The following is a 15893-nucleotide window of genomic DNA, read 5'->3' as shown; positions in this document are numbered from 1 at the left end:
ACAGCCGTGTCTTACATAAAAAGACAAGGAGGCACACGCAGTCTGTCCCTTCTGAGGGAGGTGGAGCCGATTATGTCATGGGCTCAGACACATCTGACAGATCTAACAGCAGTTTATCTCCCCGGAACTCAGAATATTCAAGCAGATTTCCTATCGAGGACGACACTCGACAACAACGAGTGGTCTCTCCACAGCGAGGTTTTCGTCTGGATCCTGTCACTAGGATTCACACCGGAAGTGGACCTATTTGCATCCCCGTGCAACTACAAACTGGAGAAATTTTACACAAGAAATCGCTGTCCCCAAGCGTTCGGGGTGGATGCTCTAACAGATCAATGGATGTTCCACAAAGCCTATGCTTTTCCCCCAACTCCAGTTATTCTCCGGTTCCTGTCGAGACTCAGATGGGAGGAAGTCGAAGTGGTCGCAATAATTCCTTACTGGCCCAACAGACCATGGTTTCCACTGTTGTTTCAGTTGAGCTTCCGGGATCCAGTTCAGCTCCCATCCAGACCAGATCTCTTGCTCCAGGGGTCGACCCCTCACCCTTGTCCATCACATCTGCACCTGATGGCCTGGTTTTTGAGAGGGAAAGATTGGAAGCGCTAGGTTGCCCAAGCCAAGCAATCTCTACATTACTAAATGCCAGGAAAGTGAGCACCAACAAAATCTATCAGAGGATATGGTCTAAGTTCTCGGATTACACCTCCTCCATGAACAGTTCAGCCAAAGTCCCCAGAGTGCAAGACATTTTGGGCTTCCTCCAAACTGGGCTTGACCTACCCTTATCAGTCAGCTCCTTGAGGGTCCAAGTATCAGCAATCTCTGCCTTCACAGGTATTTCGTGGGCCAGACATTCCCTTGTCCGTCAATTCTTCAAAGGAGCCATGAGGTTAAGACCTCTAAGAAAACCAAGATTTTCCAAGTGGGATCTCCCATTAGTCTTGGACTTTTTTTCAGGAGATCAAGATTCAACTAATCAATCTATCAAAGATCTTTCCCTCAAGATTGTTTTCCTTGTGGCTATAACATCTGCCAAAAGGGTCTCCGAAATTGGCTCTCTAGGCTCCAAATAACCGTTCCTCACCTTTTTTCCGGACCGGGTAGTGTTAATTCCAATGCTGGGTTCCAAGCCTAAAGTCACGTCAATCTTTCATGAAAACCAGGAAATTGTACTTCCCACGTTTCATTCTTCTGAAGGTTCTATGGTTCATCCTCTGGATGTCGGCAAAATCCTTAAACAATATCTGGAAGCCACAGCGTCCTTCCGTAAATCTGATCATTTGTTTGTGTCATTCCATGGGAAAAACAAAGGCATGCGTGCTTCCTCCAGAACCATCGCCGCATGGATCGTCCAAGCTATCCAAAGGGCTTACAAGGCTAAAGGGTTGGCTCCTCCTGAAGCGGTAACCGCTCATTCCACGCGGAGCGTCTCTACATCATGGGCGGCTACCCGACATGTTTCCCCTGAAGTTATTTGCAAAGCGGCCTCTTGGTCGTCTTTAAATACATTTATGACGCACTATTGCGTAGAACCGGCCTCCTTGTCGTCGGTTAATTTTGGTTTGAATATATTATCTGTTGACAATGTCAATTAAAATTTTGTTTCTTTAACCAGCAATTGCCCACCCGGGTGTGTTTGGCTAGTCATTTCCCACACGTAGGCTGCCATGGAGTCTGTCAGGAAAAAGGAAAATTTATATGAAATACTTACCGTAATTTTCCTTTCCTGATGGACTCCATGGCAGCCGGAGTTCCCTCCCTTTTGCTGGAGTAGGCTATATTACGGAACACTGTCTATGGCCAGGAAGCAAAGCTTTATGGGAGTAGGGTCCTATGAGGTATGAGAGGCGGGGTTAACCCACACGTAGGCTGCCATGGAGTCCATCAAGAAAGGAAAATTACGGTAAGTATTTCATATAAATTTTCCTTTTTTTCCCAAAAGAAAAAATGGAAATTTTGGAAAAATTGAAAAAACAAATTCAGTCTTTTTACAAATTTAAAGTCCTTTTCTTACATCTAAAAGTAAAAAAAATATTATGCTTGAAATAAAAGTTTAAAAAATTAGCTTATTCAGTAAATAAACTAAACTTAAATTTTAAATTGTTTTATCACAAATGTAACAATAAAATTTTACCTATACAAAAGAACAGGTAACCACCCTCCTTTCCCTCATAATAATGTAAAAATCTTCCTGCCAATACAGTATACATTGTCAGATATTGACAATGCTGATCCAGAAGAATATATTACTCTATGAAGAGCTTCATCGGTGTTCTCCTGATTTCCAGGTGTCCTTTTCTGTGTAAATGAAGGGATTGTGTATTTTTGGGAGGCCGTGGTTTGCAACACTTTCTTACTTGAAGATGCTGCTGGTGAAGAAACACTTTTGCCCTGTACACACCATCGTACTTTCTGTCAAAAAAGTTGGATGTGAGCTTTTGGTTGGAAATTCCGACTGTGTGTATGCTCCATCCAACAATTTCCGCCAGCAAAAGATTGAGAGCAGGTTCTCTATTTTTCTGACGGAAAAACTTCTTGTTGGAATATCCGCTCGTCTGTATGCAATTACGACGCGCAAAAAAACATGCATACTAAGTCAGAATCAAGCAGAAGAGCGGAACTGCCTATCGAACTGCATTGATCTCGGCTCGTCGTGTTGTACGTCACTGTGTTCTTGACAGTCGGAATTTCAGACAAGATTTGTGTGACCGTGTGTATGCAAGACAAGTTTGAGCCAACATTCCGTCCAAAAAAATCCATGGTTTTCTTGTCGGAATTTCCGATCGTGTGTACGGGGCATTAGTGATGATCCAGAAGCAGCAGAAATAGTGTTTCTGTAATGAGAACTCTGGAGGGAAAAGCTACTAACACTTTCATTCTGGTCCTCATCATTTCTTTTTATAAAGTATTTTTTACTGTCTTTAGGGCACCTCTGACATGCCAGGATATGTCTTGACATCTTTGTAGCATTTGGAAAATAATAGTTATTTTCCATATCTATAATTTTCAGCTTTGCTCTCAGCAGAAATTGGAAATGTTTCTAAACTTAAAATGTTTGTCTCACTGTTTTACTGAGTGGAGGAAAAGAAAAAACTATTTACTGACCTAACTATAGGTAAACATTATGCTGTGATGATTGGGAACATTAATACAAATCATTTAAAGGTTATAAAGATAAACTAATTTGTCAGACAAATCTTCCCTGTCAATAAAGGCCTTGGAGGACAAAAACTATCATCTACTGTATTCCAACAATCACCTGTTTGAGGTACAAAATGAAGCCCACAAGCAAACTAAATGCAGCCTTTCGCTCCTGCATTGAGTGACCTCTAGTGGCAGATTTGCCTATTTCTCTTGTTTGAGAATTGCATTGAAATGTAGTGTTACTTGAATTGTATTCCAGGATTTGCTTATCTTTAGCTGAGAGAACTTGCAATAATTTAAAGACTTTACATAAAGTTTTAGAAATCTTTACTAAAGGTATTCATGTTATATAGTTTGAATACCATCTCATAGAAATAAATTGTTTATATTAGATACTATATTAGATATAATTTGTTTACCCTTCTACTGGTTGAACTAGATGGACTTGTGTCTTTTCAACTGGACTAACTATGTAATATATTATTTATCATTACAAATTACCATATTCCACACTTTTTATTTCTAATTTTTCCAGAAAAAAAAAAGCTGTAAAAAAAAAAAAAAGTTTTTAACCACTTAAGGACCCGCTCACGACTATATACGTCCGGTTTTTAAAAATGGATATCTCGGCAACGGCAGCAGCTGCTGCCACAACCGAGATATCTATCTTTTCCTTGAGCGGTCCTGTAAAGGATAACGGTGGTCTCCGTGGCGGATTCACCGCGAGATCCCCCTCCCGCCACTCTCCCGCGCCCTCACCCGTTTACCGGAGCTGTCGGTAGCGGCGGAGGCGATCCTGTCCTGTCCCCTGCTCGGCTGGGATACAAGTGAGGGCAAGATGGCCCCCACCCGTCCCCATAGCATAGCAGGGCGGAAGTGACGTCAAAACTTCTTAAAGCAATATTTTCTTGCTGTCATTTTTTCAAATGACAACATTTTTATTTTTATTTTTTGCATTTAAGTCTAAATATGAGATCTGAGGTCTTTTTGACCCCAGATCTCATATTTAAGAGGACCAATCATGCTTTTTTCTATTACAAGGGATGTTTACATTCCTTGTAATAGGAATAAAAGTGATCCATTTTTTAATTTTTTAAGTGTAAAAATTTATAAAATAAATAAAAATAAATAAGAAAACAAACAGATTTTTTTTTAAAGCGCCCCCTCCCGACGAGCTCGCGCACAGAAGCGAACGCATACGTGAGTAGGGCCCGCATATGAAAACGGTGTTCAAACCACACATGTGAGGTATCACCGCGATCGTTAGAGCGAGAGCAATAATTCTAGCCCTAGACCTCCTCTGTAGCTCAAAAGATGCAACCTATAGAATTTTTTAAACGTCGCCTATGGAGATTTTTAAGGGTAAAATTTTGACGCCATTCCACAAGCGGGCACAATTTTGAAGCGTGACATGTTACTCGGCGTAATATTACCTTTCACAATATATTAAAAAAATTGGACTAACTTTACTGTTTTTTAATTCCAAAAAGTGTTTTTTTTCCAAAAAAAGTGCGCTTGTAAGACCGCTGTGCAAATACGGCGTGACAAAAAGTATTGCAATGACCGCCATTTTATTCTCTAGGGTGTTAGAAAAAATATATATAATGTTTGGGGGTTTTAAGTAATTTTCTTGCAAAAAAAATGTTTTAGTCTTGTAAACGTCAAATCTGATTTTTTTCCCAGGCCTTTCTATCTCTAGTGCACTGGCATTGCTCAGTGTTCAGCCACCTGAGGCTGGTATCTGGTGGCTCAGGCAGCGGCGTCATACATACAGTCACAATGTAGCTGCCAGCTGCTATTTTACACATCCCCTTTCTCAGGCACAGCTGCATACCAGGAATTGAGTTGTGCACGGGATAGGTAATCACAGGGGGAACAGGGGCAGGAGAAGCAGGAGCAGTTTGATTCCTCTCTCCTTTACCGTCCGTCCTGGGGGGAAGGGTGGAGTGGGTTGGCTGGGCCCTGTGAGAGTGTCACAAACTTTGCTCAGCTGCATCCACCCATCCCTAAATTTACAGACTGCTTCTCCTGTCCCACAGACATTTACAAACAGGAGAAATCAGTTTGTTTTTTGCAAACTGTACATGAGTTTACAAATGGTTGGCAACATTGCATGCTTTGGGTCAATGCAGGCAGAAATAATATAATATATATACTATATACGTAATTATATTGCATTAGGCACTGTACATGCTACATATTGCAGCAGCACAGAGCACACCATGACCATTGTTTAGTACTGTGTCCATATTCCTGCTCAGGTCACCCTCTATGGCCGTGGAATTGTAATGTAAGGATTAACAAGGCATATAATTCAGGCAATTTCAAGGCCTGCTGATTTCATCTATTAATCCCATTAAATGGCAATCTTCATGCCACTCAGTGCCTTGTTCTCATATTTCTATAAAATGACTTTTCGTGTCTGCCAGGCTGTGGGTCTAAAGAGGTCACCAACCGATATAATGAAAACGGAAAGGTTTTATTTAAAAATGTCATTAACATGTAGATGGAAAGGTAATGGAGGAACCAGAAAAGGTAAAACTGAAGCAGCTTAAACTTCAGGTACACATCATATACTTCTAAATGATGTGACAATCGGCAAACATTCACTGAAAGTAACTCATGCACCATGTAGGTAAGCGTTTAGTAAATGTTTGGTGAATGTCACATTCACTGCTTTAGAAATGTACCCTATTGGGTTTACAAGTGTCTAGAAATATGTTGACCATTCATATGTAATACAGGTAGCTTAAGGTGACACTAAACAATATTCTTACATTCCAGAAATAATCCATACATATCCACTACTTAATGGTTTTGTAATCTTTTATTTCATGAAATTATTTCTTATTGTGTTTTCCTGCCTCTTTGTAACATGTGACCCCCTGGACCTCTCCATCCCCCCCACTTCTATTTGCTTGGAACGAGCGGTGCACGTTAGTTGCAGTCATGTTCTCTGCTCTATGTACTATACACATCTCATAGTCCATCTCAGGAGAGGGTAGCTACATTCCTACATACAGTGAGACCATGGAGAACAAATGTAGCCACCCTCTTAAAGTGGAGGTTCACCCTAAAAAACATCTATGTACCATCCCATCCAGCATAGTAGCGTCAGCTACAGTATGCCCTTTTTTTTTTTTTGCGCTGTATTTACCGTTTAATCCTTCAGTTTCTATTCAGACTCCCGCGGGGAGTAGGCGTTCCTATGAAGAGGGGAACATGATTGACGTCCGGCTATGGCGCGTCACGCATTCCGAAAATAGCCGGACTAGGTCTCGGCTCTTCACGGCGCTATACGGCGCCTGCGCACGGACTAGGAGCTGACTGTGCAGGCGCCGTATACAGCCGAGTCCTATTTCGGCTATTTTCAGAACGCGTGATGCGCCATAGCCGGACGTCAATCATGTTCCCCTCTTCATAGGAACGCCTACTCCCCGCGGGAGTCTGAAAAGAAAGTGAAGGATTAAATGGTAAATACAGCGCAAAAAAAAAAGCATACTGTAGCTGGACGGGATGGTATATAATTCTTTTAGGGCGAACCTCAGCTTTAACCACTTGCTGCCTGCCCTATAGCACTTTTAGACCCCTTTCAAACTGAGGCGCTTTTTAGGCGTTTTAGCGCCTGCAAACCGCCTGTAAAGTGCTTCTCCTGCCACTCCAGTGTGAAACCTGAGTTCTTTCAGGCTGGCGCTGAATACAAATGCACGGCACAATTTTTACATATTTATTTGTAATAAATGTTGAAAAACATTTATCATATTCCTTCCACTTCACAATTATGTGCCACTTTGTGTTGGTCTATCACTATAAAATACATTTACGTTTCTAGTCCGTTGGGCAGCCCATTTAATGTAACAGTCTGCCTTAACGCAATGCATGTTAACCTGCCTGGCGGTCTTCCCGAGTCTGACACGGGGTTAGATTTTCCTGCTGCGAGCGGAAACCCCGTGTCAGACTCGGGCTTGCCTCGCTAGATCCACAGGCACAAGTTACTTACCTTGTCCCTGGATCCAGCGATGCCACCGCGCTGTGTGAGCGAGCGGGACCTCGCTCGATTCACACAGTGCCTCCGTGTGACGCCGATCTCCGTTCCCTGCGACGTTACGACGCACGGGGACGGAGAACGGCGCCAAATTCAAAAAAGTAAACAAACACCTTACATACAGTATACTGTAATCTTATAGATTACAGTACTGTATGTAAAAAAAACACACCCCCCCTGTCCCTAGTGGTCTGTCCTGTGTCATGCATGTCATTTTATATAATAAAAACGTTTCTTTCTCCCTGCAAACTGTAGATTGTCCATAGCAACCAAAAGTGTCCCTTTATGTCAAAAATAGTTTTAGATCAGCTAAAAAACAGCGATAATAAATTATAATCACTTGCAGAATTGTGCGATAGCGATTTGTGGGGAAATTCGTCATAAAAAAAAAAAAATAATGACAGCAACAATTCTGCAACTGAGCAAATTTCAGTGATTTTGATTTGATTACATTATTGAATAATTTTTATTATAATTATATTATTATTTGTTATAATTATTTATAATTATTTATTATATTATAATTTATAATTTTGTTTTTAAAAAAATGTCATACCCGGGATGCCTATTAGAAGCTTGTTTGGTCAGATTTAAGTGAGTTATTTCTAAAAATTACAGACCTACAATATAAAACGCCAAATTTCCTTGCAAATAATGGTACCGCTTTTAGCATGTTTTTTCTGACAGAATCATACCGCCAGGGAGGTTAATGCACTGCAATGGATTCACCCTTGCGGATGCTTGTAGATGTCTACTTTGTTTTGTCTAGTGAAAGGGTTGCTTTAAACTGCAAATCTGTAGTATATTCAAGTCAATTGATTAATAAAATCGCACAGGTGATAGAAACACTGCTAGCTTCTGCATGGGCATATTTGTGTGGTTCTGCAGGGCCTTGTGGTTTGTATTGCCCTGAGTATTTGGCTTGCATTTAGCTTTTTGTCAAGTGGTATGACTTGTGCCAGGAGGTCATAGTTAAAATGCAAAGCTGATTAATCCACTCGACATTTTGAATCTAATATAATTGTGTTTTAGCATCATTGCAGCTGACAGCCTGTAACATTATTTTTCCTTTAGAGGATTGGCTGTGACTACGAAATAAATTCAAATGCCACTGAGGATCGATGCGGGATCTGCCTGGGAGACGGCTCAAGCTGCCAGACAATCACAAAAACATTTGATCAAAGTGATGGATTCGGTAATTATTCTTTCCCTTTTTACATTTGTTACACAGCCAGAGTTTGTGATCTTTCCATAAAGGCGTGAAGATATGAACATTAAGGAGTAGGAACATTTTCATTTTGTTAATTTCAAGAAACAATTAAAGAATTTGGAAACCCAAAATATTCCAGATATGTGCCTGCTGTACCATGTACTTGTATGAAAAAGTTTCCTATTCTTTCTGTATTGTTTCCCTGGTGTAAAATAGCTGGTGATCCTGCCAGTCCCTATGCTTTCCTATTAAAATCTGACAACACTAGGCATGAGAGCGCAGCATGGCAAGTTCTCGAGCTGAGCTGAGAACATATAGGTGGATTCAGGTACAGTTACGCCGGCGTATCAGTAGATACGCCGTCGTAACTCTGAATCTACGCCGTCGTAAATTTAAGCGTATTCTGGAAACCAGATACGCTTAAATTAGGCTAAGATACGAGCGGCGTAAGTCTCCTACGTCGTCGTATCTTAGGGTGCATATTTACGATGGCCGCTAGGTGGAGCTTCCGTTGAGTTTGGCGTAGAATATGCAAATGACTAGATACGCCGATTCATGAACTTACGTGCGCCCGTCGCAATTAGTTACGCCGTTTACGTTAGAGATACGCCGGCGTAAAGATAAAGCTGCTCTCTAGGTGGCGCATCCCATGCAAGGTATGGACGTCGGAACATGCGTATCTTTTTACGTCATTTGCGTAAGTCGTACGCGAATAGGGCTGTGCGTAAATTACATTCACGTCACAGGCATTGAGCGACGTATCTTTGGGCGTAAATACGACGTGATACTGCGCATGCGCTGTTCGTTCGGCCTCATTTAAATACAACACGCCCCCTACAGCCTACTTTGAATTACGCGCGCTTACGCCGGCCCATTTACGCTACGCCGCCGTAACTTAGGAGGCAAGTGCTTTGTGAATACAGCACTTGCCTCTAAGTTGCGGCGGCGTAGCATAAATACGGTACGCTACGCCCGCGCAACGTAGATCGCCCGTACGTGAATCTAGGCCTTAGTCTGCTCTCCTCCATTGATCAGACTTCTTCTGATTCACCAAAGCTGTACCCCATGCGAAGACCAGTGTACTGCTGTTTCTCTTCCCCTAGCTCTCTAAACTCCATATGCAGCTGAGAACAGAGGCTATGTGATCACCTATAAGGTAAAACAAGGTATTTATAATTTTTACATGCATACACAAATGTTTTGAATGTATTTATATTTTATACTTTAAATCTGCATAGGAATTAGTAGCATAGGAGGATTCTTATATCCTACACTATTGTCACCACTGTTTCATTGTTGTCTGTATTTATATGGTAAAAAAAAATATCCAAATGTAATAGGCTTGTCCCCTATCAGCCATCTTTAGAAAAATGTCTTCATATAGAAGAACCATTTAACTTAATCTCTACCTATTATGCCATGTTGGATTCCACCAAGACCCTTAAAGAAGTCAAAACAAAGATGGCAAGCAGTGATCCCTCAGCTCATAATGGGTGAGTGGTTGGAATTTGAAGACACCTATATGTCTTCCCTCCAGTCATCCTAAGATAAAGTTATACAGAGGAAAAACGTCCATCAAATATAATTTTCCCATGTCTCCCTCCACACTCTGGTTTCTTAAACCTCCCCTACTTTGCTTGAAGGTGAAGATGCTGGATGTGAAGGTCTTGGGCTGGTGTGGTTACAGGTGGTCTGCGGTTGTGAGGCCGGTTGAATGTACTGACAAATTTTCTGAAAAGCCCTGGGAGACGGCTTATGGTAGAGAAATGAACATTCAATTCAAGGGCAACAGCTCTGGTGTACATTCCTGCAGTTAGCATGCAAATTGCACGCTCCCTCAAAACTTGAGACATCTGTGGCATTGTGCTGTGTGATAAAACTGCACATTTTAGAGTGACCCTTTATTGTGGCCAGCCTAAGGCACACCTGTGCAATAATCATGCTGTCTAATCAGCATCTTGATATGCCACACCAGTGAGGTGGATGGATTATCTCAGCAAAGGAGAAATGCTCACTAACACTGATTTAGACAGATTTGTGAACAATATTTAAGAGAAATAGGGCTTTTGTGTACATAGAAAAAGTCTTAGGCCCAGATTCTCAAAGGGCTTACGACGGCGCAACGCCATGTACGCCGTCGTAAGTCCTAATCTGGGCCGTCGTATATATGCGACTGATTCTTAGAATCAGTTACGCATAGATAACCATTAGATCCGACAGGCGTAAGGCTCTTACGCTGTCGGATCTTAAATGTAATTTTTTTTCTTTGTCGCTAGGTGTCGCCTCCGTTGTTTTCCCCATTGAGTATGCAAATTAGCTAGATACGCAAATTCCCGAACGTACGCGCGGCCGACGCAGTAAATTTACGACGTTTACGTTAGGCTTGTCCCGGCGTAAAGTTGCCCCTGGGTATATGAGGCGCAATCAATGTTAAGTATGGCCGTCATTCCCGCGTCAAAATTTGTAAATTTACGTTGTTTGCGTAAGTCGTCCGTGAATGGGGCTGGATGCCATTTACGTTCACGTCGAAACCAATGACGTCCTTGCGACGTCATTTTGAGCAATGCACCCTGGGATATTTTTCGGACGGCGCATGGGCAGTACGTTCGGCGCGGGAATGTGCTTAATTTAAATGCTCCACGCCCCCTACCTGGCTAATTTGAATTAGGCCTGCTTGCGCCGGGTGATTTACGCTACGCCGCAGCAACTTTACAGGCAAGTTCTTTGTAAATAAAGCACTTGCCTGTAAAACTTGCGGCGGCGTAACGTAAATGACATACGTTACGCCTGCGGAGTTTTACGCCCATCTACGAGAATCTGGGCCACAGATCTTTGCGTTCAGCTTATGATAAATAGGGGCAAACACAAAAGTGTTGCGTTTTATAATTTTGCTCAGTGTTTATTGATTTTTATGACAGTTTTGTTACTGACTCCGTCCCTGTGTCTGGTCTTTAGTATTTTTCCAAATCAAAAGTATTGATTTCAAATATACAAAATTAACAAAGAATTAAATATTGAGTTAAAATATACAGTTCCAATGGGTATCGCAATGCGAAGGAGTACATAAAGAACCTCCTTAACACCCGACGCATTTCAAAATATACTTCTTCAGGGGTGTATAGAAGAAGGGGAATAATTCATGTAAAAGTAGCAGGGTGACTCAATATTTCTTTGTATATGATTTAAAAGAAATGAGAATATAGGGCCAGATTCGCATACAATTGCGGCCGTGTAACGTAACCCGTTTACGTTATACCGCCGCAAGTTTTCAGTGTTAGTGCCCGATCCACAAAGCACTTACCTGAAAACTTGCAGTGGTGTATCGTAAACACGTCCCGCGCAAGTCCGCCCAATTCAAATGGGACGGGTACCATTTAAATTAGGCGCGCTCCCGCGCCGGACGTACTGCGCATGCTCCGTTCGCAATTTTCCCGTTGTGCTTTGCGCGAAATGCGGCGGCGCAACGTGTTTGTGAATCGCGACGAGCGTAACTTACTTATGCCGGAAAAAAAAAATTCAAAAGCGACGCGGGAAACGACGGGCATACTTTAACATGGTGGAGTAATTGTACACCATGTTAATAGCAGCCCTAACTTTGCGACGGGAAACTAAGACTTGTGCCGACGTAACGATGGGAAAAACCTTTGTGGATCGCCGTAACTGCTAATTTGCATACCCGACGCTGGAATACGACGGGAACTCCACCCAGCGGCGGCCGAGGTACTGCATCCTGTCAGATCTAAGGGCTATCTAAGCGTAACTGATTCTATGAATCAGTCGCATAGATACTCTGAGAGATACGACGGCTTTTCAGAGAAACGCCGTCGTATCTCTTCTGTGAATCTGGCCCATACAGCAGGCTGAATTATGTCAATGGGGTAGCCAATCAATCACACAGGGGCATCGAGGTAGGCACATCAATATGGATCTATGCATTTATATGAAATGTTTGTTCATCTCAAGATCCAGAGAACAGGCAGATCAACGGGAGTGATATACTGGGACTAAAGGTGGGGGTCCCTGAATATATTGAATTCGTAGGGGATCCGTAGGTTAGTACTTTTCATTGTTCCCTAAGACACTATTGAGGAGCAACAACTGCAAGGTTGTTAATTGTAGCAGCTTATTGTCCCTTATTGTTAACTTGTCTGTATGTAAAAATAAATGAAAAATTCCACGCAAAGTAAATAACATCAGGACTAGTAGTATTAAAGGATTATGTTTAGTGATGTTTGAGAACTGTTCTATAGAGTAGTAGTCCTGGGCAGCTGGTGCACCCCCAGAGAGCGGTTTCATGATCCCCTGCGCTCATAGGAAGTGGGTTGAATAATATAATTTAGCCTAGAAGACCATCCACAGCGGCGGAAGTCTGGAGGGAATGATGAGCCTTAGGAGGAAGGGTTGGTATTACAACAAAAGCTATACTTTTTTTTTACTACTGCTTTGATTTATTATTTTATTTATAAATCTTGTTGGGCTTTAATCTTGCCAACCTTACCCTTTAACACATACAGGCTATGTCGATATTGGCATTATTCCAAAAGGAGCAAGAACAATAAAAGTAGAAGAAGTGGAAGCCGCTGGGAATTTCCTTGCGATAAGGAGTGAAGACCCTGAGAAATATTATTTGAATGGGGACTTCATAATACAGTGGATGGGCGATTATAAATTGGCTGGGACTACTTTTCATTACGAGCGAAGTGGTGATCTGGAGAACCTCACTGCTGCAGGGCCCACAAATGAATCAATCTGCATCCAGGTAATGAGGAAACACCTATTAATAAAACATATTATTAGCATCTGCTGAGACTTATTCAAGGATTCTCAATGTAAAATGATTCCACTTCCACAGATTTGTAATTTTAGATCACCTTTTAGTATCCGAGGATTATTAATATGGAGGATACTTGGATAAACCAAACTCATTGATATTCTGACATCTAGAAATGAAATGTTTAAACAGCCTCTTGTAAGATGGTCTAGCTAAAGACGGTAGTGACTTGTTGAGTTGTTTTTTTAAATGTATTTCAAGGATTTATAAATATATGCTACGGTAGCTGGACAAGGTCATCACACAGAGCATGTCTGATGTAACTTGGGCTAAGCATGAGATTTTTCATTATCATAAGATGCACCTGTTATGTATGCTGAAGCAGAACATGACACAAAAGAATTCAATAACCTTTTTTGCATGATGTTGTTATGAATTGCCTTTGCAATTGCAAGGTGTGATGATATAAAAACAATGCATGAATACAGAATTAATTTACAGCCATGAGCATAGTCATTGCTTTCTGAGCCATGGCAGTATTTCACAAAGAGGCTCTTAAATACTTGTGTCTGAAACCGGAAGCTTGGCATATGGTCCTGCTTCTCTGCCAAGTGCCCCCCAACCCTTGTGTGCACCGAGAGTTTGGTCTACTACTGCCATAGTTCTATAGTTTCCTCTGACTGGGGCCAACCAATGGCATGTTACAGAATACCAAAAATGTTTAGGATTAAATATTAAAGGGGTTGTAAAGGTAAAAAAATGGTTTCCCTAAATGGCTTCCTTCACCTTAGTGCAGTCCTCCTTCACTTACCTTATCCTTAGATTTTGCTTTTAAATGTCCTTATTTCTTATGAGAAATCCTCACTTCCTGTTCTTCTGTCTGTAACTCCACACAGTAATGCAAGGCTTTATCCCTGGTGTGGAGAAAGCCTCTTGAGGGGGCGAGCAGGAGTGTCAGGGTGCCCACTAACACACAGCTCCTTTCTCTATCTGCAAAGTAGAGAGTATCCTGACCCTCCTGCTTGCCCCCTCAAGAGGCTTTCTCCACACCAGGGAGAAAGCCTTGCATTACTGTGTGGAGTTACAGACAGAAGAACAAGGAAGTCAGGATTTCTCAGGAAAAATAAGGACATTTAAAAGCAAAAGCGAAGGATGAGGTAAGTGAAGGAGGACTGCACTAAGGTAAAGGAAGCTATTTAGGGGAATTTTTTTTTACCTTTACAACCCCGTTAACCAAACTCAAACTGAAGCAGTCACAGCATGTCAGTTTGGCCACAAAAAATCCACAGTCTTCAGGGTTATATGACATCCAGTGTCATTCATTCCAGAAGATTATTTATGAATGGGCATCATGGTCCTGCCCCCTAACGGGCATCACAACAGCACCCTTTATTCTTAGTGAATTAAAGCAGAGAGCGGCGCTGACATCATCATGTCTTGGGCCAGAGAACAGGTAAAGAGGGGGACTCATGCCTCGCGTGGCTGGCCTGAAGACACCTGAAAGCAAAGTAAGTATGTTTCTTTTTTTCCTCCTTTTTTTTTGTGGTTGCCCATATGGGGGATTTCTTTCAACTTCCTCTCTCAGAAACAAAGGGAATGTCTCAAAATTTAGAGGAACCCTCAGCTGTCACTGAAACAGGGGTCCCCATTTAAAGATTTCCCATTACATCCTGTCCTGGTAATGAATGAAAGAATGAGTAACTTGTATATCACTACAAACGCGAACTAAATCGCCTCAAGGCGCTTTTGCAGCCAGTGTCCGCCTATGTCTTCAGAAGAGATGGGTCTTAAGCTTCTTCATGAAGGCCAGATGTTTTCTTCCATGCGGATGTCCGCAGGTAGAGCGTTCCATAGCCGGGATCCTTGGACTGCGAATCTTCGTTTGCCTTTTGATTTGTAGCGGGTTTTGGGAATGTGGAGGAGGTTCTGGTTAGTTGACCGGAGGGGGGGACTTGGGGTGTAGTGCTTTGTTTTTTAACAGAGGTATTGTGGGGCTTTTCCTTGAGGACATTTGCGAGTGAGGCAAAGGGTCTTAAATGTAACCCGATCCTTCACGGCTAGCCAATGGAGGGTCCTCAGGGATGGGGTGATTGATTCCCAGGGTTTTCCAGTTACCAGTCTGGCTGCTGTGTTCTGGAAAACTTGTAGACGTGAAATTTGGTATTTGGGAAGTCCTAGGTAGAGGGAGTTTGTGTAATCGAGTCAGGAATTGATGATTGTTTCAACTACTGCTGCTGTGTCTCCTTCCGGGATGAAGGGGATGAGTCTACACAACAGGCAAAGAAGGTGGTGAGATGACTACTGATCCTATTTGTGCATCCATTGTCATGTCTGAGTCAAAGATGACAGTCACATGACTGTAATAACTGTAACATTTTGGATTCCCTATTACCTTACTATTCTGGGGACATAGACAGCAATATAATCATGCAGAGATGTTAGCCATTATTTGTCTATAAATACCATGTCCTGTTAAGGAAAGAGAGAGAGAGCAGTGATGCTGCTCAAAGGCACAACACTGGATCAAAATTGGGTTCAGGTAAACAACTTTCTGCCCTTGTAACCACTTTTAGTTTTAACTTGTGTTTGGACCAAACCTTGGCTGTTCCTTGAGCATTACAAAGGACACCCAAACATTTTCCTGGTTATCTGGAGCTGAATGTCATGTGTAATATTGATATTACTACCATTATTATACATCACAGCTTCCTGCTGTCATG

At 42.0% G+C, this 15893-nt stretch overlaps 1 protein-coding gene across 1 annotated transcript in view; it reads left to right on the top strand.

Moving 5' to 3' along the window:
* ADAMTS12 (ADAM metallopeptidase with thrombospondin type 1 motif 12) overlaps positions 1 to 15893 on the top strand; it is a 646291-nt gene that overhangs the window by 507154 nt on the left and 123244 nt on the right. The window contains exons 14-15 of the mRNA XM_040338094.1: positions 8267 to 8387; positions 12917 to 13161. Coding sequence (XP_040194028.1) covers positions 8267 to 8387; positions 12917 to 13161 — 366 coding nt within the window. The remainder of the gene's footprint in view (positions 1 to 8266; positions 8388 to 12916; positions 13162 to 15893) is intronic.

This window comes from Rana temporaria, chromosome 1 (assembly GCF_905171775.1).
Source record: "Rana temporaria chromosome 1, aRanTem1.1, whole genome shotgun sequence".
NCBI classification, from domain to species: domain Eukaryota; kingdom Metazoa; phylum Chordata; class Amphibia; order Anura; family Ranidae; genus Rana; species Rana temporaria.
The sequence above is the reverse complement of the archived record's forward strand: the minus strand, read 5'-3'. Positions and strand labels throughout refer to the sequence as shown.